This window comes from Sarcophilus harrisii, chromosome 2, assembly GCF_902635505.1.
Source record: "Sarcophilus harrisii chromosome 2, mSarHar1.11, whole genome shotgun sequence".
NCBI lineage: Eukaryota > Metazoa > Chordata > Mammalia > Dasyuromorphia > Dasyuridae > Sarcophilus > Sarcophilus harrisii.
In genome coordinates this window covers 247,728,200-247,744,655 of record NC_045427.1, presented here as the reverse complement: position 1 = coordinate 247,744,655, position 16,456 = coordinate 247,728,200, and the positions used below count along the sequence as shown (strand labels likewise).

General features: G+C 42.5%; 2 protein-coding genes across 2 annotated transcripts in view; one reads left to right on the top strand and one right to left on the bottom strand.

Annotated features, from left to right (window-relative positions):
• Positions 1–12,436, top strand: part of TPRN (taperin) — a 35,197-nt gene extending 22,761 nt beyond the window's left edge. Inside the window, exons 2-4 of the mRNA XM_012554073.3 lie at positions 9,827–10,064; positions 10,370–10,479; positions 11,107–12,436. Of these exons, the coding sequence (XP_012409527.2) occupies positions 9,827–10,064; positions 10,370–10,479; positions 11,107–11,169 (411 nt within the window). The 3' untranslated portion in view covers positions 11,170–12,436. The remainder of the gene's footprint in view (positions 1–9,826; positions 10,065–10,369; positions 10,480–11,106) is intronic.
• A 1,161-nt stretch (positions 12,437–13,597) lies between these two features.
• On the bottom strand, positions 13,598–16,447 carry SSNA1 (SS nuclear autoantigen 1). Its single transcript, XM_031951909.1, has 3 exons — positions 16,223–16,447; positions 15,898–16,097; positions 13,598–15,189 (listed from the first exon to the last, which is right to left on the bottom strand). The coding sequence occupies exons 1-3, from the start codon at positions 16,272–16,274 to the stop codon at positions 15,085–15,087; spliced, it is 357 nt and encodes a 118-aa protein (XP_031807769.1). The 5' UTR covers positions 16,275–16,447; the 3' UTR covers positions 13,598–15,084.
• Between the last annotated feature and the right edge of the window lie 9 nt (positions 16,448–16,456).

Here is a 16,456-nt window from a genome sequence, read left to right as displayed (position 1 = left end):
AACTATGAGGGGTGAGGGAAAGTGAAGGGTTGAGAATGAATCGGAGGCCGGAAACTTGGATGACTAGAAGCATAATAGTATTTTTTTTCAGCTAACAATTATTAATTTTTATTTAATACTATTTTGTTTTTTTCAATTACATGTAAAGATAATTTTCAACATACGTTTTTGTAAGATTTTGGATTCCAAATTTTTTCTCCCTTCCTTTCCTACCTACCCCCTCTCCCAGACAGCAAGCAATCTGATATCAGTTAGACATGTACAGTCACCTTTAAACATATTTCCATATTAGTCGTGTTGTAAAAGAAAAAGGAAAAAAAAGAATTTTAAAAAAGGTGAAAATAGTATGCTTTTATCCATATTCAGTCTCTATACTTCTCTGTTTGAAGATGGCATTTTCTATCCCAGGTCTATTGGAGTTGTCTTGGATCACTATATTCTTGAGAAGAGCTAATTCTGTAATAGTTGATCATCACACAATGTTGCTGTTACTGTGTATAGTGTTCTGATTTTGCTTACTTTACTCAGTATCAATTCTTATAAGACTTTCCAGGTTTTTTTGAAATCTGCATTTCTTATAGAACAGTATTCCATTCCATTCAAATGGTACAACTTATTCAGCCATTCCCCTTTTGATGCCAGATCATGGTACCTTTCTAAAAGAAAATAGGGTATTTAGGAGGAAGGGTAGATATATGAGGAAAGAGAGTGAAAGTGTGATACTTAATAGCATATCCATGTAGGGATGTCCAGCAGAAGTTCATAGGTGAGAAAATTAGGACTCAGGGAAATAAATGAATTGCTTCAGAGGTGGGATTTAAACTGGAATCTTCTACTTCCCCTAGTAGTGTATTTCCATTGTTACCATGCTGACAATTCGGTTCAATTCAATAAACATTTGTTAAGTGTTGTATTAAGCACTGTGCCAAGTACTAGGAATAGTCCCTAGAAGAGATGCTGGGTCAGGAACTTTGATGTCATCTGTGGCCTTTTCCTCTGTTGGATGAAAGCCTTTGGCAGAGGGACATAGGGAAGAAGAAACATACTTTTTATAAGTGGCAGTAATCTTCTGAGGGAGGACAAATCCAGATCTATTCCCTCAGAGTGGGCAGGAGCAAGCAGCTAGGACATACTTTGGTTCTATCTGCCCTTTTTTCTGAGGACCCCCACTATTGGCAGGTCATTGTAAGGGATATTGTCTGTTGTGCTAGTTGAAAATAGAATACTGGGCTGTTTCTGGCCAGCTTTTGTAGTTGCTGCCTGGGGAGCTGGCTAGGCTTGGGCCCTACAATGTTACCTTACACCTGAAATGCTTCACCTTGACCCCTTCGGCAGATATGAGTCTTGTTCATCTCTGAATGACTTCCCTCTTGACCTCCTGATTATCAAGTATCACCATAGTTTGGCCTTCACCTGATAGAGCTGGGAGAGGCCTTACCAATGATCTAGTTCAAATCTCTATATTTTATAGATGAGGAAACTGAGGCTCCAAAAGATGGACTTGTTTAAGATCACACAGTTAGGACATGGTAGAACCAAGATGTCATGTGACTCCCAGTGCAGTGGTTTTCCCATTTATACCATGGTCTCCCTGTACTTCCATGGATAACCGGGAAGTACACTTCAGAACCCAAGTGGACTGGAGAGGTATCTAGGTGATTGAATTGGATAAAGGGACAAGGCTGAGAGTTAGGAAGTCATATTTGGCGTCAGGCACTCAGTGACTCTGGGGAAATGACAACTTCTATTTCTCTCAATTTCCTCAACTTTAAGATGGGGATATAATAATAATAATGCCTATCCTGCAGGATTGTTGTGAGGATCAAGTGATAATATTTGTAAAATTTGTAAAAAAAAAAAAAAAAAAAAAAAAAAAAATTGCACAGTGCCTGACATGTAGCGGCTACCATAAAAATACTTATTCCCTATTCCTATTCTTCTCCATAGGATTTAGGCTGAATTTTAAGGGGGCTGAACTATTTCTGAAATCTGTGAATAATGGAGAAAATAGCTCCTTGGAATTGTTTGATGGTCTACTCCCCTTCTCCCCACCCCAATTTTTTTTTTAATGTGCCAATGACCTCCCAATTTTTCCTCCCCCATGACACCCTTCTTGAGCAAAACCCACCCAACTTTGTCTGGCGGCATCCAAAACATTTCCGACCTGCAGTATCCTACATTCCTGCTGAAAAGACCTAGGAATGTTTTCTTTTCTTTTTTTCCTAAGAGAGCATTCTAAAGAATCTTTTTTAATCCGAGAGAGAGGTCAGAACTTTCTTGAGGTTTTCTGAATACAGCTGGAAGAAGTATAGTTTAAGCCAGTCTAGTGGGTCAGGAGGTAACATGCGAGTCTAAAGAGTGGGATTTTTCCTAATTCCTTCACTGACTGGCTGTCAGCTTCGGCAGGGTCTCTGGAAGCACTGATTCTCTGCCCCAGTCTCTCTGAGGTAGCCCATGGCCTTTCCCTGCCATGACTGTGTCCTTCAAGGCCCATCCTGGGCATCTACCTGAGTCCAGGCCAGAATGCTGGATGAACTGGATGCTTCTCCAGCTGGGACATGTATCTGGGAACTGTTCCTGGAGAAGGACCAAGGCAGGCCTGTTGCTTCTTGCTGGGGTTGTGGCTTGCCTAGAGGTGGGGGTAGTAGCACGTCCGGGGGTTGGGGTGTTTGTTTGCTATGACTGGAACTCAGTTGAGACAGAATAAACTCCTTGGGCTGAGCATTCCTCTCATACACTAAAGCTGGTGTTTTTTTGGGGGGAGGAGTAAGATGGGAAATCGGGGTTATCCAGCTTTCATTTGGGCATTTTCTTTTTTTCTTTTCTTTTTTTTTTTTGGGCATTTTCTTAAAGGAGGAAAAGCATTTAGGGGCTTCAGAGTGTAAACATCTTCTCATTGGTATCTGAACCAAAACTCAGAGCAGCTCAAATTGTTCTCCCGAAGTCAGGGCAATAGCCAGCTCAACATACATGGGTCCCTATCACCTACCTACTTAGAAGTCTTCAGGGTCACATGACTCTGCTGTATATACTCTCCTTTCCCCCCACCCCCCATTCCCATCAAGGCCAAATGGTATTTTTCCAGGCAGGAATACACACCCTGTGCAACATGCCTAAACACCGATTTCCTCTTCCGAAGCCCAGGGTATAAATAACTGTATTTCTGAGCTGGGAGTGGCTATTTGTGAGGTAGGGTTTAGGCAGTACTGGTGCACATGAAATCACCAGGGTCCAAATAGGTGGCATTGGTTATGCCCTGTGGGCCCAGGGGGACTTGAGTGAAACCATGTCATTAGTGAGGGATGGACTATCATGTCACCTTTCGTACACTGGCTGTTTTTTCCTTTCGGTTCCTAGGAAGAGTTGAGGGGAAGCAATAGCTATTCTTCCCTAGACACAGTTGGTAGATCAAGGCCAAAGTCCACCTCCCTCTATAGGGGGCCCCTGAATGGCCTGTGCCTGTTCCCAGGGGACAGAGAAAAGATGGATCACTGAACTGGAATGTCCTCTGTGCATTCATGTGACCCTGGGAACTTAGGCTGGGGAGGCAGGCCAGGGCATTCAGGAAAAAGGGTTGTGGAGGAGAAAGACCTGAATGGCACATCTGATGGGAACATGCAGAAGGTCAGGACTCTGGAGCCGAGTTCGTGCAATGTTTTTCTTCTTTATAAATAGCTTATTATTGGCTTAACTTTAAATAAATATTGAAAACTGTTTATGTTTGAAAAAAGCGGTCACCTCCAAACTATGGTGAGGCCTCGGAGGAGGACTTTAGTGGACTAGAAGATTAACTCCTAAACAGCCCTGTGGATTCAGCTGGAGGAATTCAGAGAGGGGAGAGGCCAATGTGGGCTGGAGCTGATAGGGTGGACTGTGGGGAGGTGGGACTTGAGCTAGATTTGGAAAGCTAAATAGGATTTATCTAAGTGGAAAGGATTGGGGTTCATTCTAGAAGAGGAAGGAAATAATATGAGCAAAGGTAAGAGCTGGGAATAAGTTTATGAAAGGAGGGGTAAGATCTAGTTGGCTCTGTCAGAGGCCAGAAGAAGGAGAAAATGCTAGAAAGATATATGGAGGGGGGAGTTGGGGGAGGAGGTGGGAGGAGCTGGGCCTTGAAGGATTTGGAGAGGACATTCCAAAGTTTGGGGGAGAAGCAGCATGAATGAATGAATTGGAGGAAGGGGTGCAAATGATTATGTGCAGGGTGAAATGAGCAGGTCCTTCTATAGGCTTGAGAGAGGGGAGTGGGTCTGTTAAACTACAGAAAAGATGCAAGATTGGAACTGTGAATGGGGGTTAAGGAAAGTAGAGGAAGTGCCACTTCTTGGGAATCCTGACTAGCCACCAGAGGCAGACCCACCCAGCTTTGCACTTGGGGTAAACACTGAGCATTCCCCTGGCTTGCTCAGGAGATGCTCTTTGGCCTGGGGCCCTAATTGAGCCAGGGATCTCCTGACAGCATGCAGGAATTGCAAATATGATTGGGTGGGAGCTCATTTCATAGGAAAAACACTGCAAGTTGCCACATTCTGGATCATTTAAGCATAACTAGCATTTAGGCAAAATCTTTCCATTGTCTTATCTGAATCTTACAACAATCCTTCAAGAGAAGTACCACAGGTACTGTCATCACTATTTTACAAATAAAGATACCAAAGCTCAGAAAGATTAAACATTAGCCCATGATCATACAGCTAGTCTGTGTTGGAGGCAGGTTTTGAACCCAGGTTTCTCCCACTCCAAGTGGCATTGTTTCACACTGGTGCCCTGCCTCTCTGGATCTTTTTCTTCTTAGAGAGTGAATCCCCAAGTTTATATACGTTTTTGTTTGCGAGGTGGGGTTTTGACTTTTCTCTCCAGGTTGTCTTTTAGTAGATGTTAAAAATCTTCTGATTTATATATATTAAGCAGAAGTTAGGAGAAGGATAGGGAAAGGAAGACCAGCCATAGGTATCCACAGACTTCTTTCTGTTGGTCTCCTGGTCAAGTTGTAAGCCAGTGAGGAGCTGTGGGAAGTAGCCTCCTTCTTAGTCCCCAGATTGCCCATTCTTTCCCTTTTGGGGGTAGTGACCATTGAGTAGAGTGACTTCAATATGTATGTTTGTGTATATGTACACATGTATATATAGATATGTATGTAAGTATGTGTGAGGTGAAGGAAAGTGTGTAAATGGAGAAGAACTAGTGTTTGAATTGAGTGCTTTGAAGCTGGTGAGTTAATTTGGAATAGTGGGGAGCAATTCAGCCCTTGTATAGGAAGGATAATTCAGTATGTGTAGTGTGAAGAAAGGTTTAATTGTTGGGACTTGGAAAGAGTTGTTTAGAAAGTAAGAAAAGAGGGTATAGTTTACTGCAAATATTTGGAACAGAAGGAAGAATGAGATAGTGAATTCCATGGCAAAGTTAGGGTATACACTGAGCCCTGATCAGAGAGTGCACCTATATCATCTTAGAAGAGAAGTGATGAGACTAACCTCATTCCCTTTTTTTCACAGGATTACTAGACTGGTAGATTAAGGGGATATGTATAGCTATGGCATATTTGTTCCTGTTCAGTCATATCAGTCATATCCAACTTTTCATGACCCCATTTGGGGTTTTCTTTTTCAAAATACATGCAAAGATAATTTTCAACATTCAGTCTTGCAAAATCTTGTGTATCAATTTTTCCTCCCTCCTTCTCTCCCTCCTCTAGACAGTAAGTCATCCAATATAGATTAAACATATTGGTACCTAACTTTTTAAAAAATGATTTATATTTATTTCATTAAATATTTCCCAATTATATGTGAAAATTTTTTAAGTTTAAACTTTTGAGTTCCAGATTCTCTCCCTCCCTTCTAACACCTCTCACTCCTTTTGAGAAGGCAAACACTTTGATTTTGATTATACAGATGAGATCATATAAAACATATGTCCATATAAGCTATCTTGTAAAAAAAAAAAAAACAATTAAAAAAATTAAGTCTAAAAATGAATACTTCAATCTGCATTCAGAATTTATCATTTCTCTCTCTAGATGTAATTTTTCATTATGGTTCCTTGAATCACTGTCTTTATCAGAGTAGCGAAAGCTTTCACAATTAATTATCTTTACAATATTGCTGTTTAATGTTCACAGTGTTTTTTCATTTCACTTTGCATGAGATCATATGTCTTTCCAGGTTTTTCTGAAATCATCTTGCTCATCATCTTCTTTTTATATTTTTCTTTAATCTTGTATTTGAAAGTCAGATTTTCTATTCTGTTCTGGTCTTTTTTATTAGGAATATTTGAAAGTCCTAATTTCACTAAATATCCATTTTTCCCCTTGAAGGATTATACTCAATTTTGCTGGTTAGATTATTCTTGGTTATAATTCTAGCTCTTTTGTTTTCCAGAATATTATATTCCAATCCTTTCTTCTCTTTAACAAGGTAGCTGCTATGGCATCTTTTTGATTGCTTCAAGTATTCTTACTTTGGTATGGAATTTGACTATAATATTCCTGGGAGTTTTCATTTTGGGATCTCTTTTAAATGGTTATTGAAATTAATGAAAAGTTTGAATGAATAAAAAGAATGAAAGAAAGTGAAAAACATCATGTTTTAGTCTGTATTCAGATAACATCTTTCTCTGGAGGCAGATAGTATGCTTCATCATTAGTCTTTTGCGATTGTCTTGAATCACTGTATTGCTAAGAATAGTTAAGTCATTCACAGTTCATTTTACAATATTGCTGTTGCTGTGTACAACATTCTCCTAGTTCTGTTCATTTCACTTTGCATCAGTTCATGTAAGTCCAGATTTTTCGAAAATCATCATACTTGTCATTTTTTTATAGCACAATAATATTCTATCACAATCACATGTCACAGTTGTTTAGATGGAAATCCCTTTGATTTCCAATTTTTAGCCACCACAAGAAAAACTGCCAAAAATATTTTTGTACAAATAGCTTCTTTTTTCTTTTTTTTTTCTTTTTTTTTTTTTTTTTTGATGTCCCAAATACATCCCAAAGACCTAAAAGTGCTATTGTTGGATGAAAAAGTTTGCATAGTTTTATAGCTCCTTGGACATAATTCTAAATTGCTCTCCAGAATGTTTGGATAAGTTCACAACTCCATCAATAGTGCATTAATGTCCCAGAAAAACTCATTTTTAAAAAACAGTGTGTTAATGTATAATCACTGCTATTTTTAAACCTAAAAATTCAGGAGAAGGTATAGTTAGATTGCTGAGAAGGAGAAGGGGGTATGGAATCTTTAGCCTACTGAAAAAGACATAGGAGAGCTATTTCACATCACTCAAAAGTATTCCTTCACTATCCCCTCTTTCCCTCCTGTCTCACATGAAGAATTGTCCTTTTTCCTTGGCGAGGCAAGTCCCTTCTGATTCCATTCCTTTTCGTTTTCCCTAAAAGATTGCTCTCACCATCATGTTGCTTTTCTTTCTAATCTTCTCCCTATCTACTTTGCTGTCTATAAATATGTTTTTGCCTTCCCTCATCCTTAGAAAGTCCTCACTTGATCTATCCCCATTAGCTGTCTTGCTCTATTTTTCCTCTCTCTAAACCTAAACTCCTTGAGAAAGTAATCTATGCCAGGTAGCATACACCTTCACATACTCTTCTCTCTCGTTTGTAAACCTTTCACACTGTCTGAACCTCATTTGCTGAAACAATTCTCTTCTAAGTTACTGAATTGCCAGATTTCACAGCCTTTTCTCCATCCTCATCCTTCTTGACCCTTCTGCAGACTTTGACACTGTTGACCTACTATCTCCTCCTAAATATTCTTTCCTCTTGAGGTTGTCAGGACACTGATCTCTCTTAGCTTGCCTCCTTGTCTGACTGCTTCAAATTCTCTTTTATAGGGTTTTTATTCCCCCACTAACCCATTAATTATGTTTGTCTCCCAGGGCTAAGCCCTGGATCGTCATCTTTTCTTCCTCTGTACTTACTCACCTGGTGATCTCATCAGCTCCTGTGACTTTAGTGATCATCTTTATGCTGTTGATTTCCAGACCCACATATCAAGACCCTAGTCATTTTTCTATGCTCCATTCCTACAACAACAACAACTGTGTTTTGGACTTTTCAAACTGGTTGTTCAGAGGCATCTGGAACTTAATTTCATAGAAATCAAACTCATGACCTTTATTCCCAAATCTTATGAAATTTCATGTTACAGTTGACAGCACCGATGCTGTTCTGGGCTCATAATCTTATTGTCATCCTCTACTTGTTACTTAAACTCATCCCACACATCCACTTTGTCACATCTTATTTCTATGTTCACATGTCATGTGTAATACACATGTCATATGTACACATCCACATATCTATATCTATACACATACGTCTCTATAGCTATAAAATCTACAGTCTCTCTATCACCTAAGTAGCACAGTGAACAGAGTACTAACTCTGGGGTCAAGAAGATTCATCTTCCTGAGTTCAAATCTGGCCTTGGCCACTTCCTAAATGTTACTTAACCCTGTTTGCCTTAGTTTCCTCATCTGTGAAATGAGCTGGAGAAGGAGACGGCAAGCCACTCCAGCATTTTTGCCAAGAAAACTCTAGTAGGGTCACAGAAAGTCAGATACCACTGAAATCAACTGAAGGGCAGCAACAACATTACTTTATCACAATAGCCTTCTGATTGGCCTCTCTGCCTCAAGTTGCTCCCCAGTCCAATCCATCCTTCACTCAGCTGCTAAAGCAAAAGTCTGGTGTGTCCATACTACTCTTCTATTCAGTAAACTCCAGTGACTTATTATCCAGGGTCAAAAAAAAAAAAACAAACCCAAAAAATCCTAAAACTCAAACCCTCAGTTTGATATTGAAATCTCTTCACGATCTTGCTCTTTCCTCCCTTCCACCTGAGGCACAATCCAGCTGCACTGACATACTTCTTGCTGGCTCATGAAGTACATCAACTCCTTTTGGTGCTTCTGCTCTGAGTAAACCTCCTTACCTCCACTTTTGGCTTCTCTGCCTTTTTTCAAGAGTTAGCTTTAAATCCCACTTTCTGTAAGAGCTTTCCTGGTCTTCCCCCACCCCTGTTACCTTACTGTATATTTTGTATGTATCTGGTTATTTACATTTTGCCTTCCCTATTAGAAGGTGAGCTCCTTGAGGTCTCTTGCCTTTCTTAGAAATCCTGACAGCTGACAATGTCAGGCATATAGAAAAGACTTAGTGTTTATTGGCTGATTTTACTTCCAGTTATTCTGCTTTCCAAGTTGGAGGCCTTATCAGAAGGCTCCTGGCTGTGTGGTTCCTTCCTATCGCAACCTAAAAGGTCCAGTTCCGAGGCTTATTTCTTGGCCAGGCCCTGAATCATGAAGCCCCTGTTGTTGGAGGGAAAGGAGTGTATGGTAAATAAGAGTGGCCAGCTAATCAGAGGATTCTGAAAAAACCAGACCTGGCTAGGCAGTGTTGATTTGTATTTATATTGCTTTGAAAATTACAAAGCACTTTCCTCACTACTCCTGTGTGAGTTGTGTGCTGTTAATCCCATTTCCCAAATTAGAATCGCAAGTGCAAATTGTCATCTTGTCTCCAGATGAAAGGTCTTACATTTCATTTTTGCCTAAGGGCAGTGATTTGTCCCTGGGAGAGGCTTGCACCAGAAACGCACTGTTGCACCTAACTCCCAGCTTCTGCTGGGGGTAGTGGTGAGGGAGGCTGGAGAGGTATTTGGAACCAAAGGGCAGCTGACTGGTTGGATTCTTTCCAGCTCCGGGAGAGGAGGTAAGGGCGATTAATGAGGTACAAAGGGCAGAAAATGCCTTGAAGGGAGTGTCCCTATGACTCTTCTGGTCACTCTTTCCTTGGATCTAGATGAAGATTTCCTTCAACGAGAAAAGCCTGCACACTACATTTGAATACCCCTCCGAGAGCTCATTGGTACAGGAAGAAGAGGCAGAGGAGGAAGAAGAGGGGGCATCTGGCTCCGAGGGGGCATCTGGCTCCGAGGGGGATGAGGAGGAGAAACCCTTTGCTGTCTTCCTTCCCCGAGCAACTTTTGTAAACAGCACTGTGATGGAGAGTGCCACTCGACCTCCAGAATCTAGTTCAGGTGAACCAGCCACTGGGAAGAATTCAGTTTAGCAGTGGGGGAAGAGATTAGCAGTGACTTATTCTGGGTCTCCCTGCAGCTCAGCCCTTTTAAAATCTAGGGATCAAGTCCCCCAATCGCTGATATGCCCACTTAGTAGACTGAGTATTTGGGATACAGGAGGTACTAGTATGATGGTATCCAGCTTGGGGAGGGTCTTTCAATGTGATTCCTATATGGAGTAGTACCCACTGTTTTCTTGCTGCACATAAGGACTGTACATGGATGGGAACATGTTTGTGTGTGTGTTATGTTTCATTCCCTAGGTCTGTCCAGTTATACTCCAAAGCATTCAGTGGAATTCAGCAAATGGCAGGAGCAAAAGTATGATGCAGGCCCATTGGAATCTGGAGCTAACCCTCAGAAAGAAGTCATGGTAAGAGTGTACTGGATTTGGAACAGGGTCTCTGACCCTGTTGCCTAACCCAGAGACCCTGGGGAAGGTCGGTCAAGAGGGGCAGGGAGGGGTCCCTGTAGGTTCAAAGAGTCAGGCTATCCTGGCCTACCAGTCAAAGATCTGCTTTCAAGGACCAGTTGGACCACATCATCACCTAGATCTAAGGCAGAAGTCATTCCCCCCTCAGCTTCAACTTTATCATTTAAAATAATGGAGAGAGTTGGACTAATTGATCTCTTAAGGTCCTTTCCAGCTCTAAATCTGATTTTTGACCATTTTTTCCCACCACTCTCCCAAAGCACTTAATCCAAGGTCCAGAGGCCTCTGCGTACTTCTTTCAGGTTCTGCTTGGAACAGGGAGGGGCTGGTTTTATTTCCCCTTGGCAGATTTGATTTACTTCCCTGTCCTGATCCTTCCGGTCTCTGCATTGACCTTGCTTACTCTAAAGCACCTTAAGATTCTGGTCTCTACAGTGGCTTGATCCTGGCCTCTAATTAGGTCCCTCTTGGGAGGCCTATGGAGAAAGATGGGTAGACAGAATATCTTTCTACTCCCAGCCCTCATTTCATTTTTTTCATTTCATTTTTTTTTTCTCTCACTTATAGCTTACTCCAGCCAGCAAGAATGACCTCTCAGACTTCCGAAGTGAGCCTGCCCTCTATTTCTGATCTCCTAGCATTTTGGAGTGAGAAATGGGACAGAATAGCATTCCACCTTATTGATGGACCCTAACCTTGGCTGAGTGGGGTTGGAAATTCTCCAGATATTATCCTGCCATTCCCCTTCTCCCCCAGGACCATGGTGCTTGGGATGCTTGGTAAAGTCATAGGCAGCCAGTGCCACAATTCTCCAGTGCTGTGGTTGGGGAACTCAGCCACCAGGGACAAAACTCTGGCTGCTGCTAGTTTCTCTGGCCCCTATCCCCTCTCCATCTGGCTTGGTTTTGCCCAATGACAAAGTACTCAGGTTCTGTGCCTACAGCATTTCCAGATCTATATGACTTTACTCCTCTGCAGGGCCTCAGCCCTAAAAAGTTCCATTGCCACCTTATCTTTAGGGAATGCTGGGGCTTGGCCATGCTTTTTGTTCTACTACTGAGGCCGAACAGGGCAGCCTCTCCCTGTTGGCTCAAAGGGGGCTCACAATCTACTACTTCTTTTCCTGTCCCAAGCTTCCTCCTGCGCCTGAGTTTAACTTAAGCCTGGGAGTGGAGAGCTTTTTCTTTTCTTGGTAGCACTGATCTTGGCAGAATTAGGGGTATTGCTGTCCTGCCCTTCTTCTGCGCACTCCCAGTGTTTCACGCCCTCCTTCCCTCCCCCACCCACTCCTTCCTTGTCTTGTCTGCCTCTGTTCTGCTGAGGGGGAACAGTCTTCTGGAAGGGTAAAGATAGATACAAGGAAAGGTACCTAACAGGGCCTTTTTTTTTTTTTTTTTTTTGCCGTTAAGGCAAGCAGGGACCTTTTGGCCGAAGACTAGGCCCAGAGCCAGCTTAACTCCATTTTTAACTGCCTTGTGTGCTGGCTCTGGTTTAATTACCCATCTCCTGTGTGTTGTAGTAGCACAGCTCTCATCCTGCTCTGAATTTACTACTGAGTCTAGTAATGCTTAGCTGGCTTAAAGGCACTCCTTGTCTGCACTGGATGTCAGTATTTTATGTGAAAGGGTAGAGTGGATGTGCACATGTGAAAAGAGTGAATTTAACCAGGCCTGGCCTAGCCAGAAAGCAGGGATTCAGTCTCTGCCCCCTGCCCTGCTCCCTCTGCCTTGTCCCCTCTGAGGTTCTAAGGGCCTATGATTCCACAGGTGGTTCTTTCCTCTCCTTTCAGCCAGTCTTTATACACGTGGTTGAAATTAGCACAGTTCACTTTGTAATTAACCAGAATAATTACTTCCTTGTCTGATAAATGGGACTCAATAAACCGCACTAGAGAAACTTTGCTTGTTTTTTTCTTGTTATTCTCTTTCCAGAGGCTATTGTTATCATTGCAGGCGGAATGACTTCTTTGTAAATGCCTCAGGGGCAGGTGGAAAAGGAGGGAAATGGAAGAATTACCTTTGAGTGGAGCAGTTCAGTGTAGCCATTTCCCCAGTACCACCTGGGTGTAAATGGAATAGGGAGGGACACCATTGTGTGAGCTTGACGGAGAGCTTACTCCCCATGTTCCCATAGTGAAGCAGCCATTCTTTCCCCACCTACCAAAAAAAATTTCAGCTCCAAAGCCTAAACTGACTTGTCAGCTTTTCCCAGCCTTCCCTCCCCATTGTCTCCTAAGCACACACACACACAAAATCATTGTGTTTTGTAGGAGTTGCTCAATGTGCCTAACTGTAGGGGAAAGGGAAAGTTGGTATTCTGTCCCAATCCTGATAACTAATAGAGCTTGGGAACCATGAACCCCATGAATATTTAGGTCAAATAAGGGCAATCAAAACAAAACCAGATATAGCAAGAGGAAGAGGCGAAAAATGTGAGTAGTGGAGGTAATATATCTGGAAAACTTTCATTGAAGAACTAAAACTTCAAATCTATGAGGGGAGAACACAGTGTAAAAGCTTGCAAAAATTTAGTGCAATTTTGTAATTTGGAAAATACATTCTGAAAGCCCTTGTAATATTCACTCTTAGTGGCTGGCACTAAAGGTTGGTTAATCATCCCAGGAAGTGATAAGTAGATTTAAGGACTGATAAATGCTTTATTGATAAAATTCAGAAGAGTGATCAGTTGCTATCTACCTTGCAAATTTCCCTTTCTAGTCTTAAGGCACAAAAAAGCAGAAAATGTTTACACAGAGCCTCTGTTGCTTAAACTTTGACTGTTCATAAATTAATTTTCAGGTATTCATTATGGTCTATAAAATTGTAGTTTCTATTTTTTGCTTAGGTGAGAATTAGGAAAGACAAGGCTGTGAGTTAGGAAGTCAATTTTTATTAACCTAAAAAAAGACTATAAAGATGAAGCTATGTCCCCCAATATTAGCATCAGATTGCTAAACAAAGACACAGTTGCCAAGTAGGAAAGTAAAATAAAGCAATGTTGGTGTATTTTCTCAGGATTTCTCCTGTTTAGGAGAATAAAAGTGAGTCTACACTATTCATTAGATCTAAGACATACTTTAATATCATTAGTTTAATAATTTTTCCATAAACAAATTCACATCAAGACAGCATCCAAAACACATTCAATATTTACTTGGATTTTAATTCGATGGGGAAGCCATTATTAATCTGGATGGTTACAAGGTTAAAAAGACTAAAATTTGCCTCTGAAGGAAAATGATGACATCTTTTTGGTGGAAATTAGAATAAACATGAATAGGAGAGAAAACTGTTGCAGTATTTCATTTCAATAAACTTTATTAAATGTTAACTTATAAGGAACTAAGTTAGGCACTGGGGAAAATAGCTAAATATTTTGAGTTTCTGCTTTCAAAGAACTTACACATGTACTCAAATAAATCACTTATTTATATACAAAGTAATTTCAATGAAAATGTGCCAATAGGTCAAGATGTCAGAAAAAAACCTAAGCAGCAACATATGAGCTGTTTGTTATATGGAAAACAAGGACTCTAAGGAGGTGTTATCAAAATGTGGGAAACCACTTATGCAAGCACAGAGGTAGGAAATAAAAACGTATAGAAAGGAGGTCATTTGATTGGTATACAGGACATAAAAAGCAATAATGTGAAATGAGATTGAAAGCATGTTAAAATATAGATTAGCTATATAGTCACACAAGACCTTCTTTGTTCTTAGTATTTAATAAACACATAGAAAGAACTGAACAAAGTTTAGTCCTTTGCTTCTAAGGCCTCTGCTCACGTAAGTGTCTTGGTCTCTTGGTCAAGTGGCCAAACCAGGTCCTCTTGTGTCTATATCTCCAGCTCTTCATACCTCCTCTACTCCTGAGACTCAATTTCCTTGGTAGAGTGGGGGTGGGGTAGGAAGCCATCTGGGTGGATTGTTGGGCCCTGACTGTTAACAATGAACAAAGACTTCTGGCGCTTGGTTAAAAAAAAGTCTACCCCCACCCCCCATGACACAGGCAGTAGGCTCAGAGATAAAAAGTCATAAGGAAATCTTTATTCACACATAAAACTGCAATATAGTGACTACATGTATATTAAGGCTCATGTCCCTGATGAGGGTTTTTGCCCACTCATTCCCACTATTACTGGCTTTGCCTGGCCACCTCCTTTGATGGAAGCACATGGCCTGGAAAGAAATATCCTGAAGGCTGATCCAGGACAGCAGTGACAACTCTCAGGCAAAAGTGCCTCTGGAACACTCCATGTTTCCCTCTTCCCCATGTTTCCTTCTGCCTGGAAGGCAAGGAAATGTGCACAGTATTACTCACCCTTACCTCAAAGTGATTGGGCTGTTATTACCTCTTTAAGACGTGTTAAATTAAACAGTGAATACCCATGAAGTGCTGAGGAGCTAAGTTCTTCTCACATGCCTGAAACAGCAAGAGAAGGGAAATGCAGTGGCTATGAAAAACATGATATTTTATTAACAGGTTCCCTATCAAGGATGTCACCTGCAGGCCTACATAAGGTAGTGCTAGGCAAACCCCAGTTCATCAGTCCTTGCCCGCAGCACTCTTCTGCTCCTGGGCTGCAGCCTTGCTCAGATTCCCTGCTTCTCGCTTCAGGACATTGAGCAGTGTCTGGGAACTTTCCAGAATCTGCAACCAGAAAAAATGGTTTATGTTTGTTAGATACTTGGGATCCTTTGTCCCTAACTCAGGTTACCTATCTTTTATTGTTTTCTCTAAATTTTGTAAATATTATTCTAACAAGTCAAGGGCCGGACTGTCATTTTTATATTTATAGGGTCATAGTTTGAGTTGTAAGGGACTTAAGAGATCATCTGGTCCAACTCGCTCATTTTACAGATAAGGAAACTGAGGTCAAGAGAGATTATGGGACATTTCAAGACCCACCAGGCAGCAAGTGGTAGAAATAGGATGCAATTCTCTTGAAAATATGTTGTCTCCTGGTTCGTCTAGTTCCTAGCCTAGCACTTAGTACTACACGGTATGGACTTACTGGGGGGAGCAGAGGACGACAAAGAGCGCTCTTGGGGAGCATTTTATGCGAGGTTGGAACGTTTGGCTAGGCTACACTTTAAAAAATGCAAAATCCAGCCCTCCGGTGAGCGCTCCTGATATACTCATTAGGCTGGAGCTGAGACTTCAGAGGTCCTTTTACCTCGGAGAAGGTCCCTTAAGTGACTTGCCCAGGGTCACACACTCCAAGCGCAGCCTCCTGCCTGCTCGCTGAACACGTCACCCGGCATGTGCAAGCTCGGAGTGTTTGGCACAAACTTGGGGGGGAGGGGGGCTTTTTTCTCGGGGTTCTGGGGCTGGCCCTTGGCCGCGTCTAAGGCCCACCTTAAGGTAAGCGGCTTCGGTCTCGGCGATAGTTCGATCAAACTCGTTCCTGGAGGCGATCTTGCGGGCCAGGTTCTCGTTGACCCGGGCCAGCTTCTCCGTCAGCTGCCGCACCTCGCCCTGCAGCCTCTGCTTCTCATCCTCCTCCTGCTGGATCTGCCGGCACAGCTCCTCCCGCTTCTGGCACAGCTCTTCGATGCCTGCGGGGGGGAGAGAGGGTTGGGGGGGTCCGGGAGGGGCGGGGAGCAGGGCCAGGGGCGCGGGGCGGGGACGGGGTTCGGGACAACTCGGGATGCAGGGAGCCGCCACCGCCTGCCGCCCTCACACTTGACCAGCTCGTTGTTGTAGTTCTGAAGCGCCGCTCCCTGCTGGCTCATCCTCCCCAGGCTCCCGCCACCGATCTCCTCCTACTCCAGCTCCAACCGCCGCTACCGCATCACCGCGCCGGCTCAGATACACCGCCCCAGCTCGCTTGGCGCGCCAGTGAGGATGTGAGCGCATCAAACAGCGCCGCGCAGGCGCATTTCGTCGCGGCGCGACGTCTGGCGTCATCGCGGCG